Source organism: Podarcis melisellensis, assembly GCF_964234715.1.
Source record: "Podarcis melisellensis genome assembly, chromosome: 5".
In the NCBI taxonomy this organism is placed as follows: Eukaryota; Metazoa; Chordata; class Lepidosauria; order Squamata; family Lacertidae; genus Podarcis; species Podarcis melisellensis.
In genome coordinates this window covers 6,359,435-6,386,301 of record NC_138537.1, presented here as the reverse complement: position 1 = coordinate 6,386,301, position 26,867 = coordinate 6,359,435, and the positions used below count along the sequence as shown (strand labels likewise).

At 43.2% G+C, this 26,867-nt stretch overlaps 2 protein-coding genes across 3 annotated transcripts in view; one reads left to right on the top strand and one right to left on the bottom strand.

Moving 5' to 3' along the window:
- Positions 1–26,867, top strand: part of LOC309369823 (cytochrome P450 2J2-like) — a 226,942-nt gene that overhangs the window by 110,880 nt on the left and 89,195 nt on the right. The gene's annotated exons all lie outside the window — the stretch shown is intronic.
- Positions 3,011–26,867, bottom strand: part of LOC309369816 (cytochrome P450 2J5-like) — a 201,041-nt gene continuing 177,184 nt past the window's right edge. For both annotated transcript variants that reach the window (XM_081911155.1, XM_081911156.1), the window contains exons 3-9: positions 19,807–19,956; positions 19,443–19,603; positions 9,786–9,962; positions 8,256–8,397; positions 5,508–5,695; positions 4,942–5,083; positions 3,011–3,770 (exon numbers count right to left, since the gene is read on the bottom strand). In XM_081911155.1, coding sequence (XP_081767281.1) covers positions 3,583–3,770; positions 4,942–5,083; positions 5,508–5,695; positions 8,256–8,397; positions 9,786–9,962; positions 19,443–19,603; positions 19,807–19,956 — 1,148 coding nt within the window. In that variant the 3' untranslated portion in view covers positions 3,011–3,582. The remainder of the gene's footprint in view (positions 3,771–4,941; positions 5,084–5,507; positions 5,696–8,255; positions 8,398–9,785; positions 9,963–19,442; positions 19,604–19,806; positions 19,957–26,867) is intronic.

Here is a 26,867-nt window from a genome sequence, read left to right as displayed (position 1 = left end):
AGGCTTCTGTCTCAAAATAGAAAAAAAAAGTTTGCTGATATTGAAGGAATGGGTTTCTGTGCAGTCAGTTTGAAATGGGACCTAAAATCCACTTTTTTCCTTTTCTAAGGGAGCATTTCTAATATGCTTTAACTTGAGCTCTTGAGCCAAAACCCAGCTCAAAGCTCTCTCCCTTATCAGTCCATGAAGGCTGGTAATGACGGATGGCCTTGACCACTCCAAAGTGGAACAGGGATGACACTCAGGGCCTTATCTTACATCCTGACCACAAAGACCACAAAGACGCACAGACCTAGTCCAGGAACAGTGCCAGAGTGTGTTCTTGAAGTTGGTGACCTCTTGCTCCAAGATTAGAGTATAAGAACAGGAATACCCTTTTATGGTCAGAAGTACAAGAAGGAATACTCTTTTATGGTCAGATGTACAGGAAGGAATACCCTTTTATGGTTAAGAGTGCTGTAGGAGGAACATCTATGATGTCAACCTGCGTGTACAAGCTGACGTGCTTGGATTCCTGGGGAAGGGGGAGAGGGTGCCTGGAGGATATATATATATACACTGCATGAAATCTCTCTTTTCTTTGGACTTGCTGTGGACTGACCACGCAAGTGCCTTCTGCTATCTGGAGAGCAAAATAAAAGAACTCTTTCTCTGAACCAACCCTCGGTGTCATTTGACTTCCTTCCTAATGTCCGGGAGCAACGCAGAGCCCACCAATCGGTAAAGTCTAATAAGGCTACAATATTAAAATAGTTTAGGGAAACAATAGGTAAGAAGTGTAGGTGCCAACTTCTTTTGGACCCCCTAATAATATATTTTGGGGGACCTTCCCCACCCATGTTCAGTATACACCTTTAGGCGCCAGGCCTAAAGATGTTCCTTTTCAACCTGGCCTTTGCCTGACTTGATCTACAGCTTATACCCTTTTGAAAAATGCTGGATCTTTTTTTTTTGGGGGGGGGGTTATTGGGTTGTTGGTTTTGTTTTCATTTAATGTATTTAATATTTTATGTGAACTGCCCTGAGACCTTTGGGCATAGGACCAAGCGCCAAGTGAACATACATAGTATAAGAACAGCATCAGATAAGACCATAAAAAACAAATGAAATTCCACTGAATTGCCCTTCTCTGCTCCTCCCTCTTCATCCCTCTTCTGGTCCTGGGAGACACCGGGAGAGGGGAGCTTGTCGCAGCAGGAGGGGGGACACCCTGGCTCCTTCACTAGCCTGACTCATCTCTGCCTCTTGGCCTCTCCTATCTCCTACTTCTGCCTCTGCTTCTGGACTTCTCTCTGCCACACCCTGCCCTGTCTGATCATCAATTCCCGGGCTCTCAGTCTTCATCCCTTGGAAATTCCCCAGATTGTACCTCCCACCATTCCTTGGTGTTCAGCCAGTGCATGCCATCATGCCTCAAAACCCTCAATGATCCCTGGCATATGGACTTGTGGCCATAACATATGTGCTTGACTCATGGTTCATTAGGTTCCAATGAGAAACAGAGATTGTACTAATGACGACTATGGTTACTATTTCTTTGTGGGGCAGGACATCCGCGTTTGAAAGATATTTTGATTATTATTATTGCACCTCCTCCATTTTGGCCTTGCATATTATAGATCAGATTCTACTGTAATTTGCCATGTTGATTTGGTAGTGTGGGCCAGCTACAGGCCTTCTTGAATGGCACAGGTCTTCTTAATCCTTGTAAATCTGGTTCTTGGGATGGGTTGTGAGTGGAAAGTGCCTCTGACTCCACGTTAGAGTACCATCAGTGGAGAAGGACAAGGACAGTGCTTCTTAGAAACCGACTTAGAGCAGAAATATTAGTACTGTAATCACTCTCTGAAAGCAATGTATGATCCGAACTGCCTACATGCTGTGCTTACCCCAGTGGGTGTCTACATTTGGTTCTAGGTCATGGCATTCCCCCGGGTCCCAGTGAATTGTAGAGTTGGAAGGGATCCTGAGGGCCATCTAGTCCAACTCCCTCCAATGCTGGAATCTCAGCTAAAGACATCCATGACACATGGCCACCCAACCTCTGCTTAAATACCTCCAAGGAGGAGAGTCCACAATATCCCAAGAGAGACCATTCCACTGTCAAAAAGCTTTTACTGTCAGTAGGTTTTTCCATATGTTTATTTCTGAATCTTCTTTTTTGTAACATGAAGCCATTGATTTGAGTCCTACCCTCCAGACATTCAAATAAAAGTCATAATCATAAACATATATGATTCTCTGAATCCTTGGACTTCCCCCCACCTCTCCATGGGTTCCATTGTTAATCATTTTCAACTGCATCATATAATATTAAATATATCATATTAAATCCATTTCTTTTATCCATTTTGAATATATCATTTAATTGGTAATGCTGTAAACAATCAGTTACTAAATGTCTTATATCCTCATTTTTTTCACTTTTATTATTGATATCCTTCCCCAGTTAAATGCATTGTAAACTTCCTACAGGGAAGTTCCTTTGGAGAAAAATGGGACTCCATTCCTCCATCTGGTGTCTTAGTGTTATAATGCATATAAGGAGCTTTATATTTACAAATGTAGCCGAGTCCCATGAGAAAACTATTACCTCCCTTGATCTGGACACTATATTTCTGTTGATGCAGTCTTGAACAGCATTAGCATTTTTGCTGTTGCATCACACTACTGACTCACGTGAAGCTTGTTGTCCACCAAGACCCCAAGTGAAGGTGTAATAACAGAACCCATGGAGAGGAAGGTGGAAAGTTCAAAGATTTGGAGGGATCTTAATTGTGGATGTGTGTTGCGGTATTACTGTAATTTTATATTGGAAAAACCAAATAAAAATTATTTTAAAAAGAAAAAAGGATAGTGAAAGTCAGGGGAACGTCTGTTTTAAGCTTCTCCCTCTTTCATTTCTTAGCTGTGATAAAGCATGTGAAGCCTTCAAATATTCCATAGTGCCTCCACACAATGTATTTCACTCCTGATACCATGTCAACATGAAGTTCTGGATTCAATGTACTGATTTAGAAGAGATATTTTATTAACAAGCATACATGTACAGTATCCATCAAAGGAACTTAACCTTCTTCAACTGGACAAACTGACAGTCCTGCTCTTAGTAGTCTGCTCATCTTAAAGATACAATAACATAGCATGGAGTGTGGGTTGAAAGGGGGCTACAGAAGCAGGAGAGAGAAGGAGGTGTGGGAATGTGTGTGTAAGGGAGATCTGAGGAAAGCAGAGGGGAGGGGGAAAGGGTGTGAGAGTAAGAATGGGGATGCAAAGGAAAGTTGTCAAAAAGGAGGGAGTAAGGAGGCATTGGGAGAGGGATGAAGATGAAAACAGGGGCATGAAAGGGCCTGAAGAAAAGGAGGAGATGGGGTGAAGGGGAAAATGGATGCAAAGCAGAGCTGCAAAAGATAAGAGAGAATTGGCCTCAGAAATGGAGCTGCAAAGGTGAAAAGAGACCTCAGTAGTTGCATGGGATGAGATGGGAAGGGGAAATGCTAGGGGGTTCATGTGTCAGGAGTGGCCAAGGGGTCACCGAGTGGAGGAAGCAGGGGTTGCAGCCCCTAATATTTTCCTATCTTCTTATGAGTTGCAACGGGGAACAGCACAGAGTTTATAAGGCTGGGGATGTGCTGTAGTCCCTATTGTAGCCTCTTTACTAAGTTCTTTGACTCCTTCTGGCAGCTGAAAACTGAATGCCCTCAGCAGGCTGGTGAGGAAGATGAAGATTTCGATCTTTGCCAGCTGCATTCCCAAACATATGCGAGACCCTGAGGATGGGACAAGTGAAAGACAGCAAGTGAAGCAATAATTTACTTTCCCATGTTCATTGCTTTGTAGTTATAAACATTCTCCTTAATACTTTGGAAAACTAGACATAGATAGGATAGCAAAATCATCAAAGCTCCTGTCAATTTCCCAGCCTGGTCAGTGCTAACCTTTCTTTCCTCTTGTTATACTTATGTTTTGTTCTGTAATTTGAAGTTCCCTATCTCATGTGAAGGAAGATACACTGAGGGAGGGGATGGATTGAAAATGAAGGGCTAGAAACTGGGGGAAGAGGGTCTAGGTCACAAGTGGGAGCTGGGAGGGCTCACTTTTCTGTGTGTAGAATAAGGGTGAATATTTAATTTAGACAGAGGTAATTTGCTTTTCTTCTTTTCTTTCTTTTCTTCCTTTCCTCATCTTTTTTTCTATTTTCCTTTTTAGATTGTCATGATGTATATTGTGTCTTATGTATAAAACTTTCACTAAAACTTGACTTAAAAATATAAAAGGAAAACTTTTGTCAACTGTCCAAATCTGCAATGAAGAAAGGGGTTAAGAGCATAAAGTAATCTTCCTGTCAGACGTATCTCACATTGGTAGGAACTAGATTTCTGAATGCTGTATGGAAAAGCACATGAATCTGACCTTTGGAGAATTTGTAAGTTAGCAGTGATGATGTCTGCTGAATTTCTGCAGGAATAATATTCTTTTGATGTCAGAGTAGGAGAGGTAAGGAAGTGGCATGGTTTCATCAGTTCTGAGTGTGCTTTCAAACCAGGCTAAATAGTACCCCATGAAAAGATAGCCTTAGCCTTGCTGCCTGAAAAGATGTTGGATGGCTTGCAGTGTGATGTGAGATGGGGAACAGCAGTGTCCTGGTGCTGGCAGTGCTGCCTCTCTTAGGGACAGGGCAGGGGTGGCAAATGTTGGGAGGTCCAGATGGAGGCCACATAAGTGTATGTGCATGTGTGGATCCCAAGCCACCAACCCAGAGATCCTCTTAACTTGCCACTGCCCTGCCCCATTCTGCTGAGCAGTGATGCCACTCCAGCCAGAAAGACGCTGCTTCTGCTCTGGCCCACTCCCTCCTGTGCTGCTGCTGATGTCATTTCCTGGAAGCAGACCAGTAAGCCCATCTACAGATCACAACGTAGCTTGGCCTTCTGCATTTACCTGCACCAAATGGGAGATATTCTTCTCGTGCCACATATTGTCCATCCTTGTCCAAAAAATGATTTGGGTTGAACTCTGCAGGTGTCTCCCATCGTGTGGGATCAAGAAGAACAGAGCGCAGATCGGGAACAATAATAGTCCCCTGCAAGTAAGAAACAAGTGATTTGGAATGCATTCAGATCAAAACATTTCTGGATTGTCCCACACTATTCCAAGACTAATCATTGCGGAGATATGTGTGAATATATATATGGGGGGGGGGTTGTATTCTTCACCTTAAAATACTTTCTGAATAGGCAGGAACACAAGAGGACTTTTCCCCACCTCTTTTAAAATGAAAGCTCACAACCAGGCTGAGACCTCTGGCCACTACATGCCTCAAATGCCCGGTGGAATGGCACTTGCCAATGGTGAAACATGTCTACAGATGGAGCTCCTGCTCTTGCCCTTCAGATTTTTGACTAGACAGGAAGTTCCTGTATGCCTGGCAGCATCTCTCAATATGCAACCTTCTGCTGCTCTTTGCTCTTGGGCTACAGGAGTGCAGCTATATCACACTGTTATACCTTGGGAATGAGAAAACCATGCAGCTTCAAATCCTTTGTACATTGCCTAGGTAACCCAAAAAAAAGGACATATTTAAAGCGCTGCATTTCATGAATCACAGCATTAGTGTAGGGCAGTTTCTTCTTGTCTTGATAGCAGATTGAGTGAGCAGAACCTATGACATCTTCTATTTCCTTGTGCATTTTATCTGAAGAGAATGATGGAAACAGAATATTTATTGTGAATACTGCATTTTATTTCACATGGACATTTAATTCCCTTGACCATATTCCATAAATCTCTGTGAATGAGTCCCAGTTTCTTGCATTTTTAGCTCACCTGGTCTTCCAAAGAGCTCAATTCTGTGTTGATGGTTCTTCCCCACTCTAGATCCCAGGTGTGAAATTTTTGAAAGTGAAGCTTATCTCAGATGTTTCTTTTGGCTGGATTTGCTGAAGGGCTGGGATCAAAGGCTGTCTGTAGTGTGTGTGTGTGTGTGTGTGTGTATTCTCCATCCCTGGCTCTCAATCTTTCCTACTTACCATATTTTTCGCTCTATAGGACGCACTTTCCCCCCTCCAAAAATGAAGGGGAAATGCGTGTGCGTCCTATGGGGCGAATGCAGGCTTCAGGAAGCTATCCGCAAGCCTTCGGAGCCTGGCGGGAGTTATATATGCTTTTCCAGCTGCATTATATATATACTTTTCCACCTGCATTGGCTCCCAGTGGAGTACAGGGTCAGATTTAAGGTGCTGGTTTTGACTTTTAAAGCCCTTCACTGCCTACAACCCTTGTATCTATGGGACCGCCTCTCCAGGTATGCCCCATGGAGGACCTTAAGGTCCATATATAGCAACACCCTGGAGGTCCCGGGCCCTAAGGAAGTTAGATGAGCCTCACCCAGAGCCAGGGGCTTCTCAACACTTCTCAACACTGGCTCCGGCCTGGTGGAACGCTCTGTCTCATGAGACCAGGGCCCTGCAGGATCTGATTTTTTTCTGCAAGGTCTGTAAGACAGAGTTGTTCCACCTGGCCTTTGGCTCAGAATCCGTTTGATTCCCTCCCCCTCTTTCTTTTTCCTTTCAACTCCTATGAAGGCGGATTTCACTCCCTAATTTTTTTAATGTTGTATCTTAATCTTTCAAATTGTATTTTAATCAACTTGTTTTTATTATTGGTTGTTAGCCGCCCTGAGCCCGATCTTGGCTGGAGAGGGTGGGGTATATATATATATATATATATATGCAGGTTTTGGTGTCCTCGGGTGTCTTCCCGTGTAAAAGTTGGGGTGTCTAGGCGACGTTTCGACGAGGTCTCACTCGTCATCTTCAGGCTGGTGCTTTCGGCTTCTTGTTACTGGAACAGAGCAGGATCTCAGTGTTTGAGTTCCTATAAATACTGTTGAGGGGGTGTGGTGTATAGCCTCCAATGTTCTGGGCAGAGAGGAAGTTCCCAGGCTAGTGTGCCTTTTCTTCTTTTGTTCCTTAATTACTTGAGGGATATCTTGAGTGATTTCTTGAGTGATATCCTGAGTACCACTTAGGTGGGTCATTAGGTGTGGATTAGTTGCTAAAGTCTTAGTGTCTTGACCTCTTGAACTTTGTGAAGAGTTTTTCTGAGAAGATGGCTGTACTGCACTTAGTTGTGCTCTGGCTTGGCTTCGTGTATAGGGGTATACACCACACCCCCTCAACAGTATTTATAGGAACTCAAACACTGAGATCCTGCTCTGTTCCAGTAACAAGAAGCCGAAAGCACCAGCCTGAAGATGGCGAGTGAGACCTCGTCGAAACGTCGCCTAGACACCCCAACTTTTACACGGGAAGACACCCGAGGACACCAAAACCTGCATTCCTGTACCCGTGAAAATCTACGAAAACAAATATATATATATATATATATATATATATATATATATATATATATATATATATGTAGGTTTTGGTGTTCTCGGGTGTCTTCCCGTGTAAAAGTTGGGGTGTCTAGGCGACGTTTCGACGAGGTCTCACTCGTCATCTTCAGGCTGGTGCTTTCGGCTTCTTGTTACTGGAACAGAGCTCTGTTCCAGTAACAAGAAGCTGAAAGCACCAGCCTGAAGATGACGAGTGAGACCTCGTCGAAACGTCGCCTAGACACCCCAACTTTTACACGGGAAGACACCCGAGAACACCAAAACCTACATTCCTGTACCCGTGAAAATCTACGAAAGCAAATATATATATATATATATATATATAATCATGGTGTCCAGTTGCACCAGATGTAATATATATATATTACATCTGGTGCAACTGGACACCATGATGAGTGCCAGAGTGCATGGAAACGGTGTTTACCTTCCCGCCGCAGCAGTACCTATTTATCTACTTGCACTGGCATGCTTTCAAACTGCTAGGTTGGCAGAAGCTGGGACAGAGCAACGGGAGCCCATCCTGTCACACGGATTTGAACTGCCAATCTTGTAATCAGCAAGCACAAGGGGCTCACTGGTTTAGACCACAGCGCCACCCATGTCCCTCATGTAGTGGAGCACGGAGAGGCAGGAGACCCTTGGGGTCCTTTCCAACCCTACAATTATAGGTGCCATAAAAGGGGGGGGGGAATGATCTTTCCAGACATGTAAGTCAAAAACTTTTAGCTTATTTCAATAACATTTGGCTTCCAAAACTTACATCATAAACTCACTTTCAACTCTTTCCAATATGAAACCTTTAAAGAACTATGCTCCGCTCTAGTGATCAAGAGAAGTCCTGGCTCTCCTCTCTCACCTTGGATATCTGGATGACTTGCCAGGAGGAGAAGTGCCCATTTCAGAGAACCGGTGGTTGTCTCTGTCCCTGCTACAAAGAGGTCAAAAATGCACTGAGCCAAGTTTTCTTCATCATAGGTGGACTCTGGGTCATTCTTGCTCTGGTGTTGAAAATGGGGAAAGTGGCATGTCATTTACATGCGTTACAATTTGTACTTCAGCACTTACTTTATTCCCCCCCACACACACACTTAATACCATACCACCCACACATGCTTCATGAGGGGTGGGTTGTCGTCTTACACCACCTGAGGTGAAATGAGAAGATGTTGTCACCACCACTGTAGTGTTGCTGCTGCCTGCTTACCTGGGTTGCACAGCAGTGCCCACAAAGTGGCAACAGCAACTGGGGACTAGGTGAGATCTTGAAAGATATTGGTGAAATCTTGCCAGAAGCTGCCCCCTTTGCTCCTCCGCTATCAGCTGGCTAGGCAGCACATTCCCAGAGATGCCTCCTGTTGGCATTCCACTGCCCAATGCACCTCTCACAGCCTGCCTCATGGATGGGCCGGCCCTCTGCTTCATAGCTGGTTATGATAAGATACCCACACACACACTCTCCTCTGTATATAGCAGTAGCTGCTGGTGCTAGATTTCAGGATCTGTGGGTGGGCATAGTAATCCAATACTGACATGAAGAGAGGGATCCAACGGAAACTCTGGCAGCAGATATTCAAAATGTGTGCTACATATTTCACTGCCTAATGGTCACCACCACATAATAGTCAAGCTCCTTTTTTTTCAAGCCCTAAAATCAGTTCCAAAGAATTCACCACATAATAGTTACATTTTACCTTTACCTGTTCATGCGTATTCCATGAATCCTAATCACACCAAAAAGAGTTAGTAACAAGTAATAAGCAATATAAACATAATTATGTTTGTTAATAAAAACAGTTTCCTCATATAAGGGTCGTGCCTTCGTTTTTCAACAAATAATCGTCGCACCTCCCTTTTTAAAAAAGGAATAATTGGCATAAAAATGTGAAAATGATGGTGAAATGTGGTATTTAACACTAAACATATTTCACCATTCGTTTGTCATCATGATAAGCATTGTTCAGAGAGTGAAAGATGAATTTCCATTTGTCCTTTCTAGTACATGAAGATAGATGAGACAGGAATTTGAAGTCATACTCTAGTTTAAGAGCATTTTTTAAGGATTTACTGTTTTCTCAGTCCACATTTGAATGTCAGATGAACATCAATCCAAAGAAATTTATGTACTGAGGGAATGCTCTATAGGCAAGACCCCTTAACACACTTAGGTTTCCAGTTCTTTCCACTCACATTTTTAACAATGCTAATGGATGGATGTTTAGCAACTAAATGGACTATGAGAAATATTTGGGGGGAACTCAATGCCATTTTCAACTGAGATTCAGGAAAAAAGATGCTGGTTTCCAGGCAAGAGATTAGTATTCACTTATAACAGGGAATGTAATGATTCCTTGGATGAGCAGTATTCAGCTTCAAAACTGATACTTACTTTCTCCATCTGAAGCAGATAGAAATCAATGAGATCTTGTGGATCATGCAGAGACTGATTCTCCTTATGCTTCTCTATCTCCTCCTTTGCAAATGAAAGCACCATCTCCATGCAGGACAAGGCCTTCTTGTGGGGCCCTGGGAGATGTTTCATGAGCCATGGGAGCATCTCATAAAGCTAAAGGAAAGATAGCAGAAATGCTGCCATTACCATGAGGAAGCTTGGTCACACCGTTTGTGCTTTGGAATTGCACTTTAAAAAACATGATCTGCATTATTCTTCAAGGCTAGCATATTAGTTTCTCACTAAGAAGAAGGAAGGTGTCTATAGCTTCTCCCAACCCCACAATGATTGGATTCTGTGAATTATCCCTAGCTGAAAATCTGAAAGAAAACTATGGCTCAAAATATTTTCCAGGCATCATTCCAAAACTGGGCACAATCAGGGGACCCCTCCTGGAACAAGTTAGTGGCCTTTTATGGTAGGTGGGGGTGGGTGGAGAACAGGGTGTGGGGAGAATTCAGGTAAGTTCACATTTAAAAGCAAATTTACCTAATGCTTAAAACAACTATGTAATATATGTATGATTCATGGACTGGATATGACACACGTAATTTATGTATTATATTTTGTATTTGTTTATATGTATATATAATGATAAACCAATAAAAAGTCATTTTGGGGGGAGAAAAAAACCAAAATGTACACTTCTCCATTTTTTAAATTTTTTAGTTGTATTTATTAAATCTTCCAGTTTGCCAGTCAAGTAATTCTGATCTTTCATTACAAAAAACTAAACCTTGAAGAAGGATGTTTTTTCTCGTTCCTTGTTTTCTCATTAAAGATCAATTACTTACATTTTCTGAATACATAAGGAGGTAGAAAATTAAAGTTGGACTAATATAAAGCAATGTTAAAAACTGAGATATGAAAGCTGGAAATGAGGAGGCAGAAAAAAGTCTTCCTTTCTTTCCATTCTGCAGTTTTAATCTGAAAATTTAGGCTTAGTACTGTGCCCAGAGCTCAGAAACTGCTCACAATAATAAAATTCCTTTTTGCAAAATGTGCCTTGAATGCTGATATAAATTTGCCTGCAGTTTCCAAGTCAAGTGATGCTTACAAAAATGGAAATGCAATGATATGGTTTTGTGTGCCTTAAAATACATATAATAGTGAAAATAACATACAATCCTACAATATACTGCTTTGCAGAAATGTGTATATCGGGCAAAATTGCAAACAAATGTGTGCATTAGGATAAATTAGCAGAAAAATGCTGATGAACTTTCATGAGTCTTTTTTTTTAAAAGATCAGGAATGTATGTAGAAATGTGGAGAACCGAGCTTAAGTTTGGAAAAAGGGTTTAGTTGGGTCATACAGAAGGGAGCTGCTTTCCTTAGCAGTAGGGACAGAGATAGAAAAAATGTTCTTTCTTGTGGGAACTCTACAAGAGCAGAGCTCAACTATGAGTAAACAACTGGTGACCTTCAATCTTAAACTAAGCAACTCTGTTGATGGAATTAAGTTGATGGGAAAAAAATCTGCAGCTGTAGAAGAAGAGATAACTTCAGAATTGGGGAAAAAAGAAGAAGGAGAAGAGGAAGCTCAGGTGCAAAAGATTAATCAAAAGCCTGCAACTTTTGGGAACAAAAGAAATAAAGAAGATAACCAATGGATTACAAATCTGCAAAAAGAAAGAAAGATGGGGGGAACTTCCGGTGCACCGCGATCTATGCGCAAGTAAGGCTCCTTCTCGGGAGGGAGAACCTGAGCTATTTTGGAGGGTGGGGGCTACTCCAGGGCGCGGAGACCCCCCGAAAATACTTCTGAAGGGTGTTCAGAAGGTCTGGTTCCCAGCACGACCAAGAGAAAGACCGAACCGGCCGCCAGGTAGCCCCGAGAGAGGTGAAGAGAGCAGCGGGGGAGATCTTCAGGTCGAGGGACGCCATTACCCACCTCCAAATAGCGAAGCCCAGAACTTGCGGGGAAAGCGGTTCGCTCTCAAAGACTAAGAACTCCGAACCGAACTGAATGAATACCACGGAACTGGACGGTTGAAAGCCGGAATGTTAACAAGGAAGTTTCGGAACAACAAAGAGAAGAGTACGGAGTTTAGCTGGAGGCGGTAATCAGCCCAGACGCAGCGCGACGCTAGCGTGAGGAAAGTGAAAGTGTTGCCTTGGCGGATTGATACACTGTCTCTCTTTCGTTCTCTCAGGGTAACGGAGTGAAGGGGCGAAGTAAGTGTTTTGCACTATAAAAAAGAAGAGAAGAGAAGAAAGAGGGACCAGGGTGCAACCACTGAAATAAGAAGTCCTTGGTGAAACGGAGAGGGAGAAGGAGGGGGGAGAGCTGTTCCCCCACCTGGAGTGAGTGTACGGAAGGGATTCCATACTGGAAAAGGAGCTCCCGGCCGCCATTACAAACTGCGGAGTGACGGACTTGGATAACAGCGAAAAAGCGGCAAAGGAGAGAGAGAACGAACAACGATACACATCAGCGCAACTATTTCACCGTGGTGGCTTCCCTTCGTTTTATTACTGAACGCTTGACTTTCTTCTACCGGAGTGAGGAATACTGCATCACGATTGCCAGAAGGAAGTAAAGACTAAGGAGCTAAGGTGTAGAAGAGCTCTTCTCTCTTCAGGAAACAAGGGGAGGACTTGGACTCTTATTCTACCTATTTTACTTAACCTCTTACAAGAGTGCAAATAGGAGCCATCAAGTCATACACGGGAATACCAATTAGAACTGCGTGGCTCGAAGAGTAAGGCGACGAACCAGGCGACATCTGGTGGCAGGATGGTGACTGTGTAATCGCCTAGGGGGCCCTCCCCCGCTCCTCCCCCCTCCTTTTTCTTTTCTCTCCCCTCCCTCTCCTTTCCTCTCTCTTTTCAGCTCTCCCCTTGCCCCCCTCTCTCTTGGTAACAGTATATATCCCTCCCCCCTTCCCGCCCTTCTTCCTTTCCTGGTATGTGAGTGGGCTACCAGTTGCCCAAGACCCCCCATCCCAACACAGGGAATAGCTCAATTGGAGGTGTGGAAAGCAGTGGAACGGTGACTAATTGGACTGGGGGGGAGAAGACTATCGCATGACGCAGCGACTAAGCCCCAAACGGACTGTAAGAAAAATATAAACTGTTGTGTAAGGGGGGCAGTGCAAAAAGGTTAAAAATAGAAACTTATATAAGGGAATTAGGAAATTAAGGAATTAACCATACATAGTAGAAGTGCTTAGAAGGGACTACTAAAGGAGAGGTCTGGTTTGAGAGGGGTGGAGACGATTAATTGACAGGATGTCGCATACAGGAAGGAAGGGAACAAATGGGGGAACCCCAACTGAGAGGAGGGGTTCGAAACAAGAGATAGACCCAAAGGCGGATATTCTGAAGATGCTTGCTGAAATTAGACAGAGCCAAAATAATGTAGAACACAAATTAGAACAAGTAGATAACAGAATTGGGAGACTGGACAGAAAGATGGATGAAACGGTGAATGAACTTAAAGGCCAGATAAAGGAGATATTTAGGAGAACGCAGCTCAACGAAGAGGGTCTCAAAAAAACTAGATTAGAGTTGAAGGACTTCAAAAGAGATAAGGAAAAGATGAAATCAGAAATGATGGATTTAAATAAGGCGCAGGAGGAAATGAAAGATATTATAGCAATGAATGAACTGAGGCAGAGGGTGGTGAATTTAAGGCTGAGGGCTGTGCCAGAGACACAAAACGAAAACATTAAGGAAAAACTGATAAAGGAGCTTGCGGAATGGATGGGGATAACAACTGAGGAAATGGCCAGGAGTGTACAGAACGCATTTAGAATGCGGGCAAACACAACAAGGACGAAGAAATATACAGGCGACTGCCTGATTACATTTAAGGATAAAGAAATGAGGGACAGGATTCTTCAAAGGAATAGAGAAAAAAGATTGAATATAGAGGGGTACTACATCATCGTCTTTAAGGACATCCCAATCAGGTTACTTAAACGAAGAGATTCTTACAAATTACTGGTGCAGGCATTGAAGAGGAATAGAATTGAATTTAGATGGGAGTTCCCGGAGGGGCTATCTTTTTCATACAGAGGCAAAAGACATAAATTAACAAATCAGGAGGAGACCGGGAAATTTCTGAGGAAATACAAGGAATTAAGGGTGGAGTCGAGCGAGGGAGGCGGAGCGGAGGGAGGGGCCTCAGGTGATTCAGAATCTAGGGAGGAGGAGGAGGGGGGAGGGAGTGGACTGGAGGAGGAAGCGGAGAGGGAGGCTGAAGAGAAAGAACCAGGGAATATATAAAGGAACTTATTAAGGAAAATACAACTTGAAGTCTTACCAGCAACTATGGGGTTAAAAATCTGGAGTTGGAATATCAATGGGATGAACGAGAAAAAAAAGAGGAATAAAGTAGAGCAATATTTGAGGAAAAAAAATCTGGACATTATTTGTCTCCAGGAAACGCACATAACCAGAAGACATAGGAAGGTACTAGTCAATAAAAGGTTGGGGAATGAATTTGAATCTTTGGACAGTGTTAAGAAGAGAGGAGTAATATTATATATCAAAAATAAAATTGAAGCAAAAACAATATTTAAAGACGAAGAGGGTAGGGTAATAGGGGTCCGTATTAATTGGCAAGGAGAGAGTTTGGTGGTAATTGGAGTTTATGCCCCAAATGATAATAAGTCCGAATTCTTTAGAAAATTGGAGGAGAGAATGTGTGAATATGCTGATCAGAAGATTGTTCTAATGGGCGATCTAAACGGGGTGGTGTCGTTAGAAAACGATAGGTGCAGGGAAGGTGGAAGCAAAAGTGGGAAGCTACCTAAATCCTTTTTCTCAATGGTGGAAAAGGGTAATCTGATAGATATTTGGCGCCTTAAGCACCCACTGGATAAACAATTTACTTTTCACTCCGAGCCAAACCAATCGATGTCACGCATCGACCAGATATGGATCTCAAATGAATTATGTATAAGGGTTAAATCAATAGAAATAAGGCCAAGTGTACTATCAGATCATAACCCAATCGAGTTAGAATTGAAGAGTCTAGAACCAAGAACCTATAGATGGAGACTAAAAGATCATCTGTTAGACGACCAAAAAATTGTAGAAAAGGGGCAGGAAAGACTGAAATTGTATTTCGCCGAAAATGGTGGCAAGGGGACAAAGCCCAGTGTGGTATGGGACGCGAGCAAGGCTGTAATAAGAGGGTACTTTTTGGAACAGAATGCAGTTAAAAACAAGAAGAGGGAGAAAGGGAAAGAGGAAATTTTGAAACAGATTATGATAAACGAGCAAGAGTTATCTCAAAACCCCAATTGTCAGAAAACAAAGGAAAGAATTAAAATCCTGCAAGCCCAATTTGCCACGATTATAAATAGAGAGGTGGAGTGGAACATTAAAAAATTAAGGCAAAAGAACTTCGAGTTCTCAAATAAATCAGGCAAGTGGCTTGCATGGCAAATTAGAAAGAGGAAGGAACAGAGCACAATAAATAGGATAAAGGTAGGAGAGGATGAAAAAACGGATCCAAAAGAAATCAGAGGAGAGTTCCTCAATTATTACAGAAGCCTATATTCCAACAAAGAGAAAACCAGTTCAAGAAAAATAGAGAGATTCCTGAAAGACAAAGAGGTGCAGAAAATCCCAATGGCAGAGAGGCAACGGTTAAACACCCCAATTGAGAGAGAAGAGATAGAAGACGCAATTAAAGATTTAAAAAGGGGAAAGGCCCCAGGTCCTGACGGTTTCACCGCAGGATATTACAAAGAGATGAAATCCACATTGGTAGCCCCTTTGAAAGAGGTGATGGATAATATCCTCAGTAATGGAGAATTCCCAGAGACATGGAAGGAAGCATTTATTACGTTCCTACCCAAGCAAGACGCTGATCCAACCCTGGTCAAAAATTACAGACCGATTTCGCTGCTCAACACAGACTATAAAATATTTGCGGGGATTCTGGCAAGAAGGTTGAAGAGGTTGCTACAGGAAACTATTCACAGGGACCAGGCAGGATTTTTGCCCGGTCGGCAGATGAGAGACAACACGAGAATTGTTATCAACATGCTAGAGTACCTATCTACAAAGATAGATAAGCAGGCTATAATGATATTTGTTGACGCCGAAAAGGCGTTCGACAATGTTGTTTGGGACTTTATGTTAAGGAACCTAGAGCACATGGAGGTGGGAAGGGATTTCCTTAATGGGATAAAAGCCATCTATACAGAGCAGAAAGCCAAACTGATTATCAATAATATCGTGACAGAGGAGATCAAGATACAAAAAGGTACTAGACAGGGCTGTCCACTCTCCCCGCTTCTGTTTATAATGACTTTAGAGGTCCTATTAAATTCTATAAGGCGGAATCAAAAAATAAAGGGAGTGACTATAGGGCGGAACGCGTATAAGATCAGAGCCTTCGCGGATGACGTGGTTATCATGACGGAGGACCCGATAACGGGTGTAGAAGAAATATTAAAGGAGATAAGCCAGTTTGGTGAGCTAGCAGGATTCAAACTAAACAGGAGTAAAACGAAGATAATGGGTAAAAATCTGGATCAGGAAACAATAGAAATAATACAACAGCAGTCACAAATAGGGGTGACCAAAAGAGTGAAGTACCTTGGCATCTGGATAACACCTAGGAATATAGACCTGTTTAAAAACAATTACGAACCGATGTGGAGGGAAATTAGAAAGGACCTGGAATCCTGGGGTAGGCTAAATCTGTCGTTTTGGGGGAGGATCAACACAATTAAGATGAACGTGCTCCCAAGGTTAATGTTCCTATTCCAAACCATCCCTATAATTGAAGGAAGCCGAACTTTCAAAGAGTGGCAAAGGGTACTCTCGAGATACATCTGGCAGGGGAAGAAACCCAGGATTCGGTTTAAATTGTTGACAGACGTTAAGGAAAGGGGGGGCTTTGCCATGCCGGACATAAGATTGTACTACGAGGCGGTATGCTTATGTTGGATTAGAGAGTGGGTAAAATTAGAGAACAGGGAATTACTAGACTTGGAGGGCTACGATAACCGCTTCGGATGGCACGCCTACTTGTGGCGGGAGAAATGGAGAATTCATAGGGGATTTGGGAACCATATTATCAGAGGATCACTAATTGAAATATGGGAGAAATACAAAAATGTACTTGAGCCCAAAACACCACATTGGCTGTCGCCTTTGGAAGTCATGAGTGTTAAGAAAATCAACATGAGGGATAACTGGGCAACATATAACCAACTCATAACGAGGGAAGATGGGAAATGGAAGGTGCGACCTTATGATCAGGTTAAGAAATATGTCTATGATTGGCTACATCACATTCAGGTGAACGAGATGTTTAGGAAGGATTTCAAAGAAAGAGGGTATGTAGAGAGGGAATCCAAGTTCCAGTTAGAGATCATAAACAGAGAAGAGAAAATCATATCGAAAATGTACAGGATACTGTTAGATTGGAATTTAGGAGATGAAGAAGTCAAGTGTGTAATGATCCGCTGGGCAAAGGATATTGGCTACAATATACTATTTGAGGATTGGGAAAGACTTTGGAGCGAAGGAGTAAATTTCACGGCGAGTATGTCAATAAAAGAAAACGTAATGAAGATGTTTTTTAGATGGTATCTAACACCTAGGAAGTTATCGAAAATGTACAAGGTGGACAATAAGTGTTGGAAATGCAAGGCTAGTGAGGGATCCTTCTACCATATGTGGTGGGAGTGTGGAAAAGTGAGACAGTTCTGGGAAAAAGTTTATACGGAATTAAAGAAGATCTTAAAATATACGTTTTCAAAGAAAGCAGAACTTTTTTTACTAGGCATACTAGGCCGTGAGGTTAAAAAGGAAGATCGTAGACTAATGTACTATGCAGTAGCAGCGGCAAGAGTAACACTGGCCCAGAGGTGGAAAAAGCAGGATATACCAACGGTGGATGAGTGGAGGGTAAAGTTGCTAGATTATATGGAACTAGATAGACTTACAGGGAAAATAAGATACATGAAAGATCAAATGTTCACCAAGGAGTGGGAAAAATTTGTAGATTACCTGGATGGTATTAATCAAAGGAAAATAACGCTAAAGGGATTTAGAGACACGCTATGATAACATATGAGCTACTGTCGAAAAGTAACAAGAGACCAAAGGTTATGTATGTAAATATACATAAGAGTATAATGACAGTACACACTAAGAATTGTGAGTTCTAATATATTGTTTCGAATGATTCTCGGGAAAGCTAAAGGAAGTTCGAAAGAAGAGACAAAACAAGAAGTATGAACGAGGTGAAAGCTAAGTTTTGTTACATCTTATATGTTCTTTTTTCTTCCTTTTTTTTTTCTTTGTTACTAAGGGTCTGTGTAACATCATATATGTTTGTATAAGTATATCTTCTATTTCTTACTTTTTTTTTCTTTCTGTAATGGAAAACTAAATAAAAACAAATATATAGACGAAAAAAAAAGAAGAAAGAAAGATGGAAGTCCCTGGAACAACTGGAATATTGGACTACAAAAGAATGAACAAATATGATGGGGACTTCTCCTTTAAGCCGGAGCACAGGAGATTTGTTGATCCTGGACAGAAACTGTTTTTGCGTGATTTGGAAGGAGGAAAATACGAGGGGCTAGTGACAGAACTTCCTCGAGAGGAGAAGACCAACAAAAAGGACTATCAACAAAACTGGTGGAGAGAGACTAAATGGGGCCGAAGGGCCTCTGATGTGAGAAATCCGGGTTAAAATTGTTTTTCTTTTTTGAGGACATTGATCTGGGAAGGGGCAGAAACCGGGGTAGGGGGGGAGGGGAGAGCAGGGTGGTAAAATTCTGGGATTTAGAACTGAAATATTAGGATTTTTGGTTTAATACAAAGAGGGAGGAATTTGTGGGAGAGAAATTGGGCCGACCTTAGAGAAAGGATTTAATGTGTAAAATGGGATATGTAAAATTAGGATAAGTAAAAATGGAAAAATGACAAATTTTAAGAAAAGATACGAATAATATTCAAGAGATATGAACAAATAACTTGCTGGGATACCCAATGAAATTGGAAGGTGGGTAGGGGGGCGTGGGGAAGTCACTGAAAGAAGGTAATGAAAGTAAGGGTATGAAATTACAGATGTTTTATTTTGTGTTTGTTTTTATGTGTGCGTCTGTTTGTTGAAAAAAATTGAAAACCCAATAAAAATTTATATATATATATAAAAAAAGCAGTAGGGACAGTGCTTGAGTTGCAGGTCTCTCTTACGTTTAAAAAATTCCAGCCAAGGCTGGCTGCAGGGGCCTCACCATGGACGCCATCATCATTGTCATTGCTAAGTGGCTAGAGAGTAGATACATTTAGTTTTCAATGATGGCAACAAAACTATGAAATTCCCTTCTTGAGAAGATTATTTTGTTCACCTCTGTCCCCTTTGGTGGGCTCTTGATGACCTGTTCTGAAGGTCATTGTTCCATTTTTATCCCATCTTTCCTCCAAAGAGTCTTCTGTAGTGGACAAATTCTTCCTACTCCTTTTTTAAAAAATCTCAATGGTAATCATGAGAAATTGATCAGGCTGTGAGACAGTAAGTTGCCCTTATCTCAGATCAATATCAAAATACTGATTTGTGGTATTTAGGGATACCTCTTTGGCATAGTAGAAATGAAAATGACTACTCACACCATGAACAAAGCTACATACAAATGTTAGGACAAAATCCATGGCTTCCATCAGCTTCTGGAACTGTTCATCTTCAAGAGCAAACCGGTGACCGAAAGCCACAGCACATATCACATTGGAGACTGAATTAGTGATGGGCAAGGAGGGATCAAGTGGCTGTCCTGCAAAATAAAATTAAAATAATGTTAGGGTTAGCTGCTCCTGTTCATACTGAGAGTGGGATTTTATGGTGGCCAAGAGAAACTGCTGGGATCTCCTTTAGGAACCAAGAAAAACAAATCACATTCCTTTCTAAAATGGACAGACGTAGTACACAAATAAATCTTCATACGCCAGCTCAGCACCATCACCCCTCATCACATACCCTTTGAACGTGCAAAAACCTCCACGAGCTGATGAGCCTCCTCTGCTATTTGGTGCTCCATGCCTTTCTTCCCCAACCCCAACTTCCGCATAGTAACTACACCAAACTGTCTTTGTTGCCTCCAGGTGTGACCATTTGATAATACAATACCTATGGAAAATCAATGAGAAATTATTACTTGCAGAAATCAATGTAAAAAGTTGCCATCTCAGAACAATGTTTACTGAAGTTCATATCCTTGCATGTAAGAGCCGCTTAGTCTCTCTAAAGCAAAGAATTACAAGATGAAGCAGAAAGGATTCTGGGTACAAATTGGAGGGAATTTAGAGGGAAAATCTATCAAGCTTCTGGTAATGCTATTGGGAAAAGAATGGAAGTGGTTGAAATGGAAGTTCTTTTCTTTTTCTCTTGCTAAATTCCCCTACAGGAAATGCCATCGCCAGATATACAACTGGGTGTAAAATAATGAATATACAAGTAAATAACTATGGATTATTTTAAAATAAAAGACTACAGAGGAGAGTTTCCTGTTAAAATAAAAATGAAGGATTTATTGTTTTTAAACATGGAGGAATGGTTGGAATTTTTGGGGGGGAGATAAACTCATCATACAGGATTGGAAGAGTACTATTCGATCCACTTCCATCTGTCTCTTGAAGTCTGCGGTTTCAACTATGGGAGCTGCCACCAGCTGTAACTGTTCCGGTATCAGAATATGCCTCAGCCCGGTGGCTGACTCCCCCTCCAGATACTCCAGCTTCCAGGACAAGACGTCCGCCCTCTGGTTCTAGTGCCCCGGCATGTATCAGATTCGGAAGTCGAAAAGAGCAAAAAAACTGTGCCAATCTAATTTGCCTCTGGTTCAGATGCCTCACCATTAGCCAGTGTTCTAAGTTCTTGTGGTCCGTGTATCTCCACTTGGTGTTGTGCTCCTTTGAGGAAATGTCTCCACATCCCCAGCGCTTCTTTTATGGTGAGCAATTCTCTCTCCCAAATGGTGTAATTCCGTTCTGAAGCGTCCAACTTTTGGGAGTAGAAGGCACACAGCCTCAAATCTCCGTTACGGTCTTGTAGCAACACAGCTCCTATGGCACTTTCTGACGCACCCCTCTCCACCACCATTTGCCGATGTGGATCTGTGTGGTGCAGGTACTCCTCCGCTGCTTCTCAAACACATCTTGCGCCTCCTCTGTCCAGAACAACGGCTTCTTGCTCCTCAAGCAGTCTGTAAGGAAAGCCATGAGCCAAGAATAATTGGGCATGAACTTGTGGTAATAATTAGCAAAGCCTAAGAATCTCTGTAAGTCTTTCTTAGTCTTTGGCTTCTGCCAATCTAACACCGCCTGCACCTTGGCTAGGTCCATGTACACCCCTTCAGGAGAGATGTGATAACCCCAAATTCCACCCCCTTGACATGAAACTGGCACTTTCCCAATTTCACCTAGAGGCGGTGTGTCCTTAGTCTATGCAACACCTCCGTCACGTGTCACACGTGCTCTTCTGGGTTCTCAGAGTAGATCAGCACGTCATCTAGGTAACACAAAACTGTATTGTCCAATAAATCTGCCAGTACATGATTGATGAACACCTGGAATGTGGCTGTGCCCAATTGTAGCCCAAAAGGCATAACTAAGTATTCAAAGCTTCCAAATCTGGTATTATAAGCCATTTTCCACTTGTCCCCTTGTCTCACATGTATCAAATTGTATGCCCCCCTCAGGTCCAGCTTGGAAAAAAATTCACCGACCTTAACTTCTCCAGCAGGTCACCAATATGTGCCAAGGGGTATGGACTAGGAATCATGAGGCTGTTGGTTTTTCTGTAGATCACCATGAGACATCTTTCTGGGGTGTCTTTCTTGTTCACAAAGAACACTGGTGACCCACCAGGTGCTCATGACAGCCTAATAAACTCACTGAGAGCCAGTGTGGTGTAGTGGTTAAGAGCGGTAGTCTTGTAATCTGGGGAACCGGGTTCAAGTCTCCGCTCCTCCACATGCAGCTGCTGGGTGACCTTGGGCCAGTCACGCTTCTCTGAAGTCTCTCAGCCCCACTCACCTCACAGAGTGTTTGTTGTGGGGGAGGAAGGGAAAGGAGATTGTTAGCCGCTTTGAGACTCCTGAAGGGGAGTGAAAGGCGGGATATCAAATCCAAACTCTTCTTCTTCTTCTTCTTCTTCACTGTCAGGGATCTGCCATCGGAGCCATTAGGAAGAACTTCCTGACAGTAAGAGCTGTTCGACAGTGGAATTTGCTGCCAAGGAGTGTGGTGGAGTCTCCTTCTTTGGAGGTCTTTAAGCAGAGGCTTGACAACCATATGTCAGGAGTGCTCTGATGGTGTTTCCTGCTTGGCAGGGGGTTGGACTCGATGGCCCTTGTGGTCTCTTCCAACTCTATGATTCTATGATTCTATGCTTTGTGAGCTAACTTGGTGATGTGAAACATCATTGTCTCCTTGTGGCCTGACAACTCCATCCGCATGGGCCATGTGGCATAGGCAACTTGCCTCCCCACCAACGGCCTGCCATCAATTGGTTGCACTTCCAATGGGGCTTCTTGTCGCTGCGTGCCCAGCTACTGTTGCTCCACAAACTCTGAGTCTAAAAAGTCCAGGGAAGCCCCTGAGTCTATAAGTCCCTGGACCTGCACCCTGCAGCTGTCTGGGAGTTGTAGTGTCGTAGCACCACGATCCCAGGAACCGTTGTTTCAATCTGAGGGCTCTTTACTGACTTCCTTCCCAGCTGCCAGCCTCCTTCATGGACTGGGGCTTCCCGTTTCCCGCCTTAGATTTTGGACCTCCCTTGACACAAGCCCCAGACAGAAACCCCCATTCTTCTTGCTTGGATGCTGTCTTGCCTAATGTCCAGATTGCCCACATGCAAAGCAACGTTTGTGACGTTGGCCCCCCTCCATCCAAGCTGTTGCAGGGTTCCCCCTCCCTGCTGAGCCCAGTTGCATCTGCTCTGGAAAGTCTCCCTGTCTGGGCATGCTGCCAACTCTCTGCTCAGGCATGTTAGGAATGTGGCTTTTCACAACCATGGGCCATCCTTGCCGCCTGTTCTCCAACTTCCACTGCTGCTGCCTCAGTCCAAGCTTCAGTGAAGCTCGGACCACATCAGTGAAGCTCGGAGTCTCCTTCTTTGGAGGTCTTTAAGCAGAGGCTTGACAACCATATGTCAGGAGTGCTCTAATGGTGTTTCCTGCTTGGCAGAGGGTTGGACTCGATGGCCCTTGTGGTCTCTTCCAACTCTATGATTCTATGATCATCCAAAGAGTCCGTGGGCAGCATTCTCGCCAGTTCACCTGATATCAATTCGTTCCACCCCACCCAGAACATGGCTGCCAAAAGCTGACTGTTTGCTTGCCACCCAAGCTTTTGAACTAACAAGTTGAATGCAGTCCATAATGTGGAGACAGAATCGCTCCCCTGGTGGAGGTTTAACAGTTGTTGTGCAGAGGTAACATTCTGCAGGGGATCATTAAAGATTCCATCCATAGTTTCCAAAAACTCCCCCAGGATTGAGAGGGTGCGGTGCTTGGCTGCCATTAGAGGAATCGCCCATCCTTTAGCATTGCCTTCTAACTGTTATTCTAAAGCAGCAATGCAGCAGCAAGCAAAGGCTATAGCAGCCAAGTCTGCTGCTTGTGGCTGGAAAGCCAAACAGGAAGTTTGTGACTGTTGCCATGGGATCAAAGGGGCAGTCCATTCTGTACTGAGCACTGGATGTTAGCTCAGTGGGTTTGTCATATGACCTGTACTGGAGGTACATGGGTGGAGTTTATTCTAACTGCTGATGAGTGCAGACATGTTTTCTCTGTACTGAAGTAAAAGACAGGAATAAAAGATGTAAATAGATTTCTGTCTGCTTCTTTCCCCTCCCTGGGGACATCAAAGGGGAGAGAGGAAGAACGGTGTGTTTTTCTCACAGTCTGGGAAGAATCACCGAGACCTCGGCTGCTTATCAGCAGAGCGGCGCAGCCGGGAGGTCACAAGGAATATCTGCCGGTGCCTGGAAGACTGGCACATCCCTCTGACCGGGCAGAATTCTAACACTAACATGCCAATTAAATATGGCACTCTCTGTTGGGATACTGCCAGGGAGACAAAGGCCATCATGCCCCCAAGCCGTCTCCAGACGATCCATCGATCTCCCGTAGATACAGTATCAGTCAATTAGTGACACGAGCCTCAGAAATAACATGCCACATTCCAAGGCTGGTGCACGCTCTTTCAGCAGAGTTCGCACAACGAAAGATGCACTGAGGAGGGCATTATTTACAACTTTATTCAGCGTTGGTCAGAAGAAAGAAAAAACATGACTGCCTTCTTCGATGTCTCAGGCACAGAGAGAGAGAACAAAAGAGAAAACATCCTGTGAACAGGAAATACACAGGCTGTGACACAACAACCTGCTCCCTTTTTAAGGTGGAACGGAAATATCCTAACACTCTCTCCTTATCAGACTTAAAATCCACTGCTCTCACGTCGAGAAAATAGAGAGCTTCATTTTAAAAGCAAGATAGTCCGCCAGGTAACCTGCGTATTTAGAGGGGTTGGAAACAGGCATTTTACAGGCTCTGAGAGTCCTTTCTGCCTCTAAATGCAGTCTTTTTTTCGCCGAGGGCCCGGTGAGGGAAGTTAGCTGTGATTTCAGCTGTCAGCTGTACTGCTGCAGTTCATTTATAGCATCTCTGGGCTCTCCTGCCCCCACTCCCGCTGCTCCAGCCCCCATTGTGTCCACTCCCTCAGGTACTTCCCCTTGCATTCTGCTCTCTATCGTCCCTTGGTGTGTGAGAGAAGAGAGATTTGGCAAGCTGTCAGGTTGGTAGGCTCTCCCACACAAAATGCAGTCTCTGACAGTATTTTGTTGTTGTTGTTTAGTCATTTAGTCGTGTCAGACTCTTCGTCACCCCATGGACCGGAGCACACCAGGCACTCCTGTCTTCCACTGCCTCCCACAGTTTGGTCAAACTCATGCTGGCAGCTTCAAGAACACTATCCAACCATCTCGTCCTCTGTCGTCCCCTTCTCCTTGTGCCCTCCATCTTTCCCAACATCAGGGTCTTTCCAGGGAGTCTTCTCTTCTCTTGAGGTGGCCAAAGTATTGGAGTCTCAGCTTCACAATCTGTCCTTCCAGTGAGCACTCAGGGCTGATTTCCTTAAGAATGGATCGGTTTGATCTTCCATGGGACTCTCAAGATTCTCCTCCAGCACCACAATTCAAAAGCATCAATTCTTCAGCGATCAGCCTTCTTTATGGTCCGGCTCTCACTTCCATACATCACTACTGGGAAAACCATAGCTTTTACTGTACAGACCTTTGTTGGCTAGGTGATGTCTTTGCTTTTTAAGATGCTGTCTAGGTTTGTCATTGCTTTTCTCCCAAGAAGCAGGAGTCTTTTAATTCTGTGGCTGCTGTCACCATCTGAAGTGATCATGAAGCCCAAGAAAGTAAAATCTCTCACTGTTTCCATTTCTTCCCCTTCAATTTACCAGGAGGTGATGGGCCCAGTGGCCATGATCTTCATTTTTTTGATGTTGAGCTTCAGACCATATTTTGCGCTCTTATTTCACCCTCATTAAAAGGTTCTTTAATTCCTCCTCACTTTCTGCCATCAATATTGTGTCATCTGCCTATCTGAGGTTGTTGATATTTCTTCCAGCAATCTTAATTCTGGCTTGGGATTCATCCAGCCCAGCCTTTCGCATGATGAATTCTGCATATAAGTTAAATATGCAGGGAGACAATATACAGCCTTGCTGTACTCCTTTCCCAATTTTGAACCAATCAGTTGTTCCATATCCTGTTCTAACTGTAGCTTCTTGTCCCACATAGAAATTTCTCAGGAGACAGATGAGGTGATCAGGCACTTCCATTTCTTTAAGAACTTGCCATAGTTTGCTGTGGTCGACACAGTCAAAGGCTTTTGCATAGTCAATGAAGCAGAAGTAGATGTCTTTCTGGAACTCTCTAGCTTTCTCCATAATCCAGCGCATGTTTGCAATTTGGTCTCTGGTTCCTCTGCCCCTTCTAAATCAAGCTTGCACTTCTGGGAGTTCTCGGTCCACATACTGCTTGAGCCTTCCTTGTAGAATTTTAAGCATAACCTTGCTAGCATGTGAAATGAGTGCAATTGTGCAGTAGCTGGAGCATTCTTTGGCACTGCCTTTCTTTGGGATTGGGATGTAGACTGATCTTCTCCAATCTTCTGGCCACTGCTGAGTTTTCCAAACTTGTTGGCGTATTGAGTGTAGCACCTTAACAGCATCATCTTTTAAAATTTTGAATAGTTCAGCTGGAATACCATCACTTCCACTTCTAAGGCCCATTTGACTTCACTCTCCAGGATGTCTGGCTCAAGCTCAGCAACCACACTACAAGCCATCCATACCTTTCTGGTATAATTCCTCTGTGTATTCTTGCCACCTCTTCTTGATGTCTTCTGCTTCTGTTAGGTCCTTTCCACTTTTGTCTTTTATTATGGTAATCTTTGTACAAAATGTTCCTTTCATATCTCCAATTTTCTTGAACAGATCTCTGGTTCTTCCCTTACTGTTGTTTTCCTCTATTTCTTTGCATTGCTCATTTAAGAAGTGCTTCTTGTCTCTCCTTGCTGTTTTTTTTTAAAATCTGCATTCAATTTCCTGTATGTTTCACTAACTGTCTTGCATTTTGCTTGCCTTCTCTCTCCCGCTATTTGTAAGACCTCGTTGGACAGCCACTTTGCTTTCTTGCATTTCCTTTTCATTGGGATGGTTTTCGTTGCTGCCTCCTGTATAATGTTGCGAGCCTCCATCCATAGTTCTTCAGGCACTCTGTCCACCAAATCTAAGTCCTTAAACCTGTTCCTCACTTCCACTGTGTATTCCTAAGGGATTTGATTTGGATTGTATCTTACCGGCCCAGTGGTTTTTCCTACTTTCTTCAGTTTAAGATTGAATTTTGCTATAAGAAGCTGATGATCTGAGCCACAGTCAGCTCCGGGTCTTGTTTTTACTGACTGTATAGAGCTTCCCCATCTTTGGCTGCCGAAAATATAATCAATCTGATTTCGATGCTGC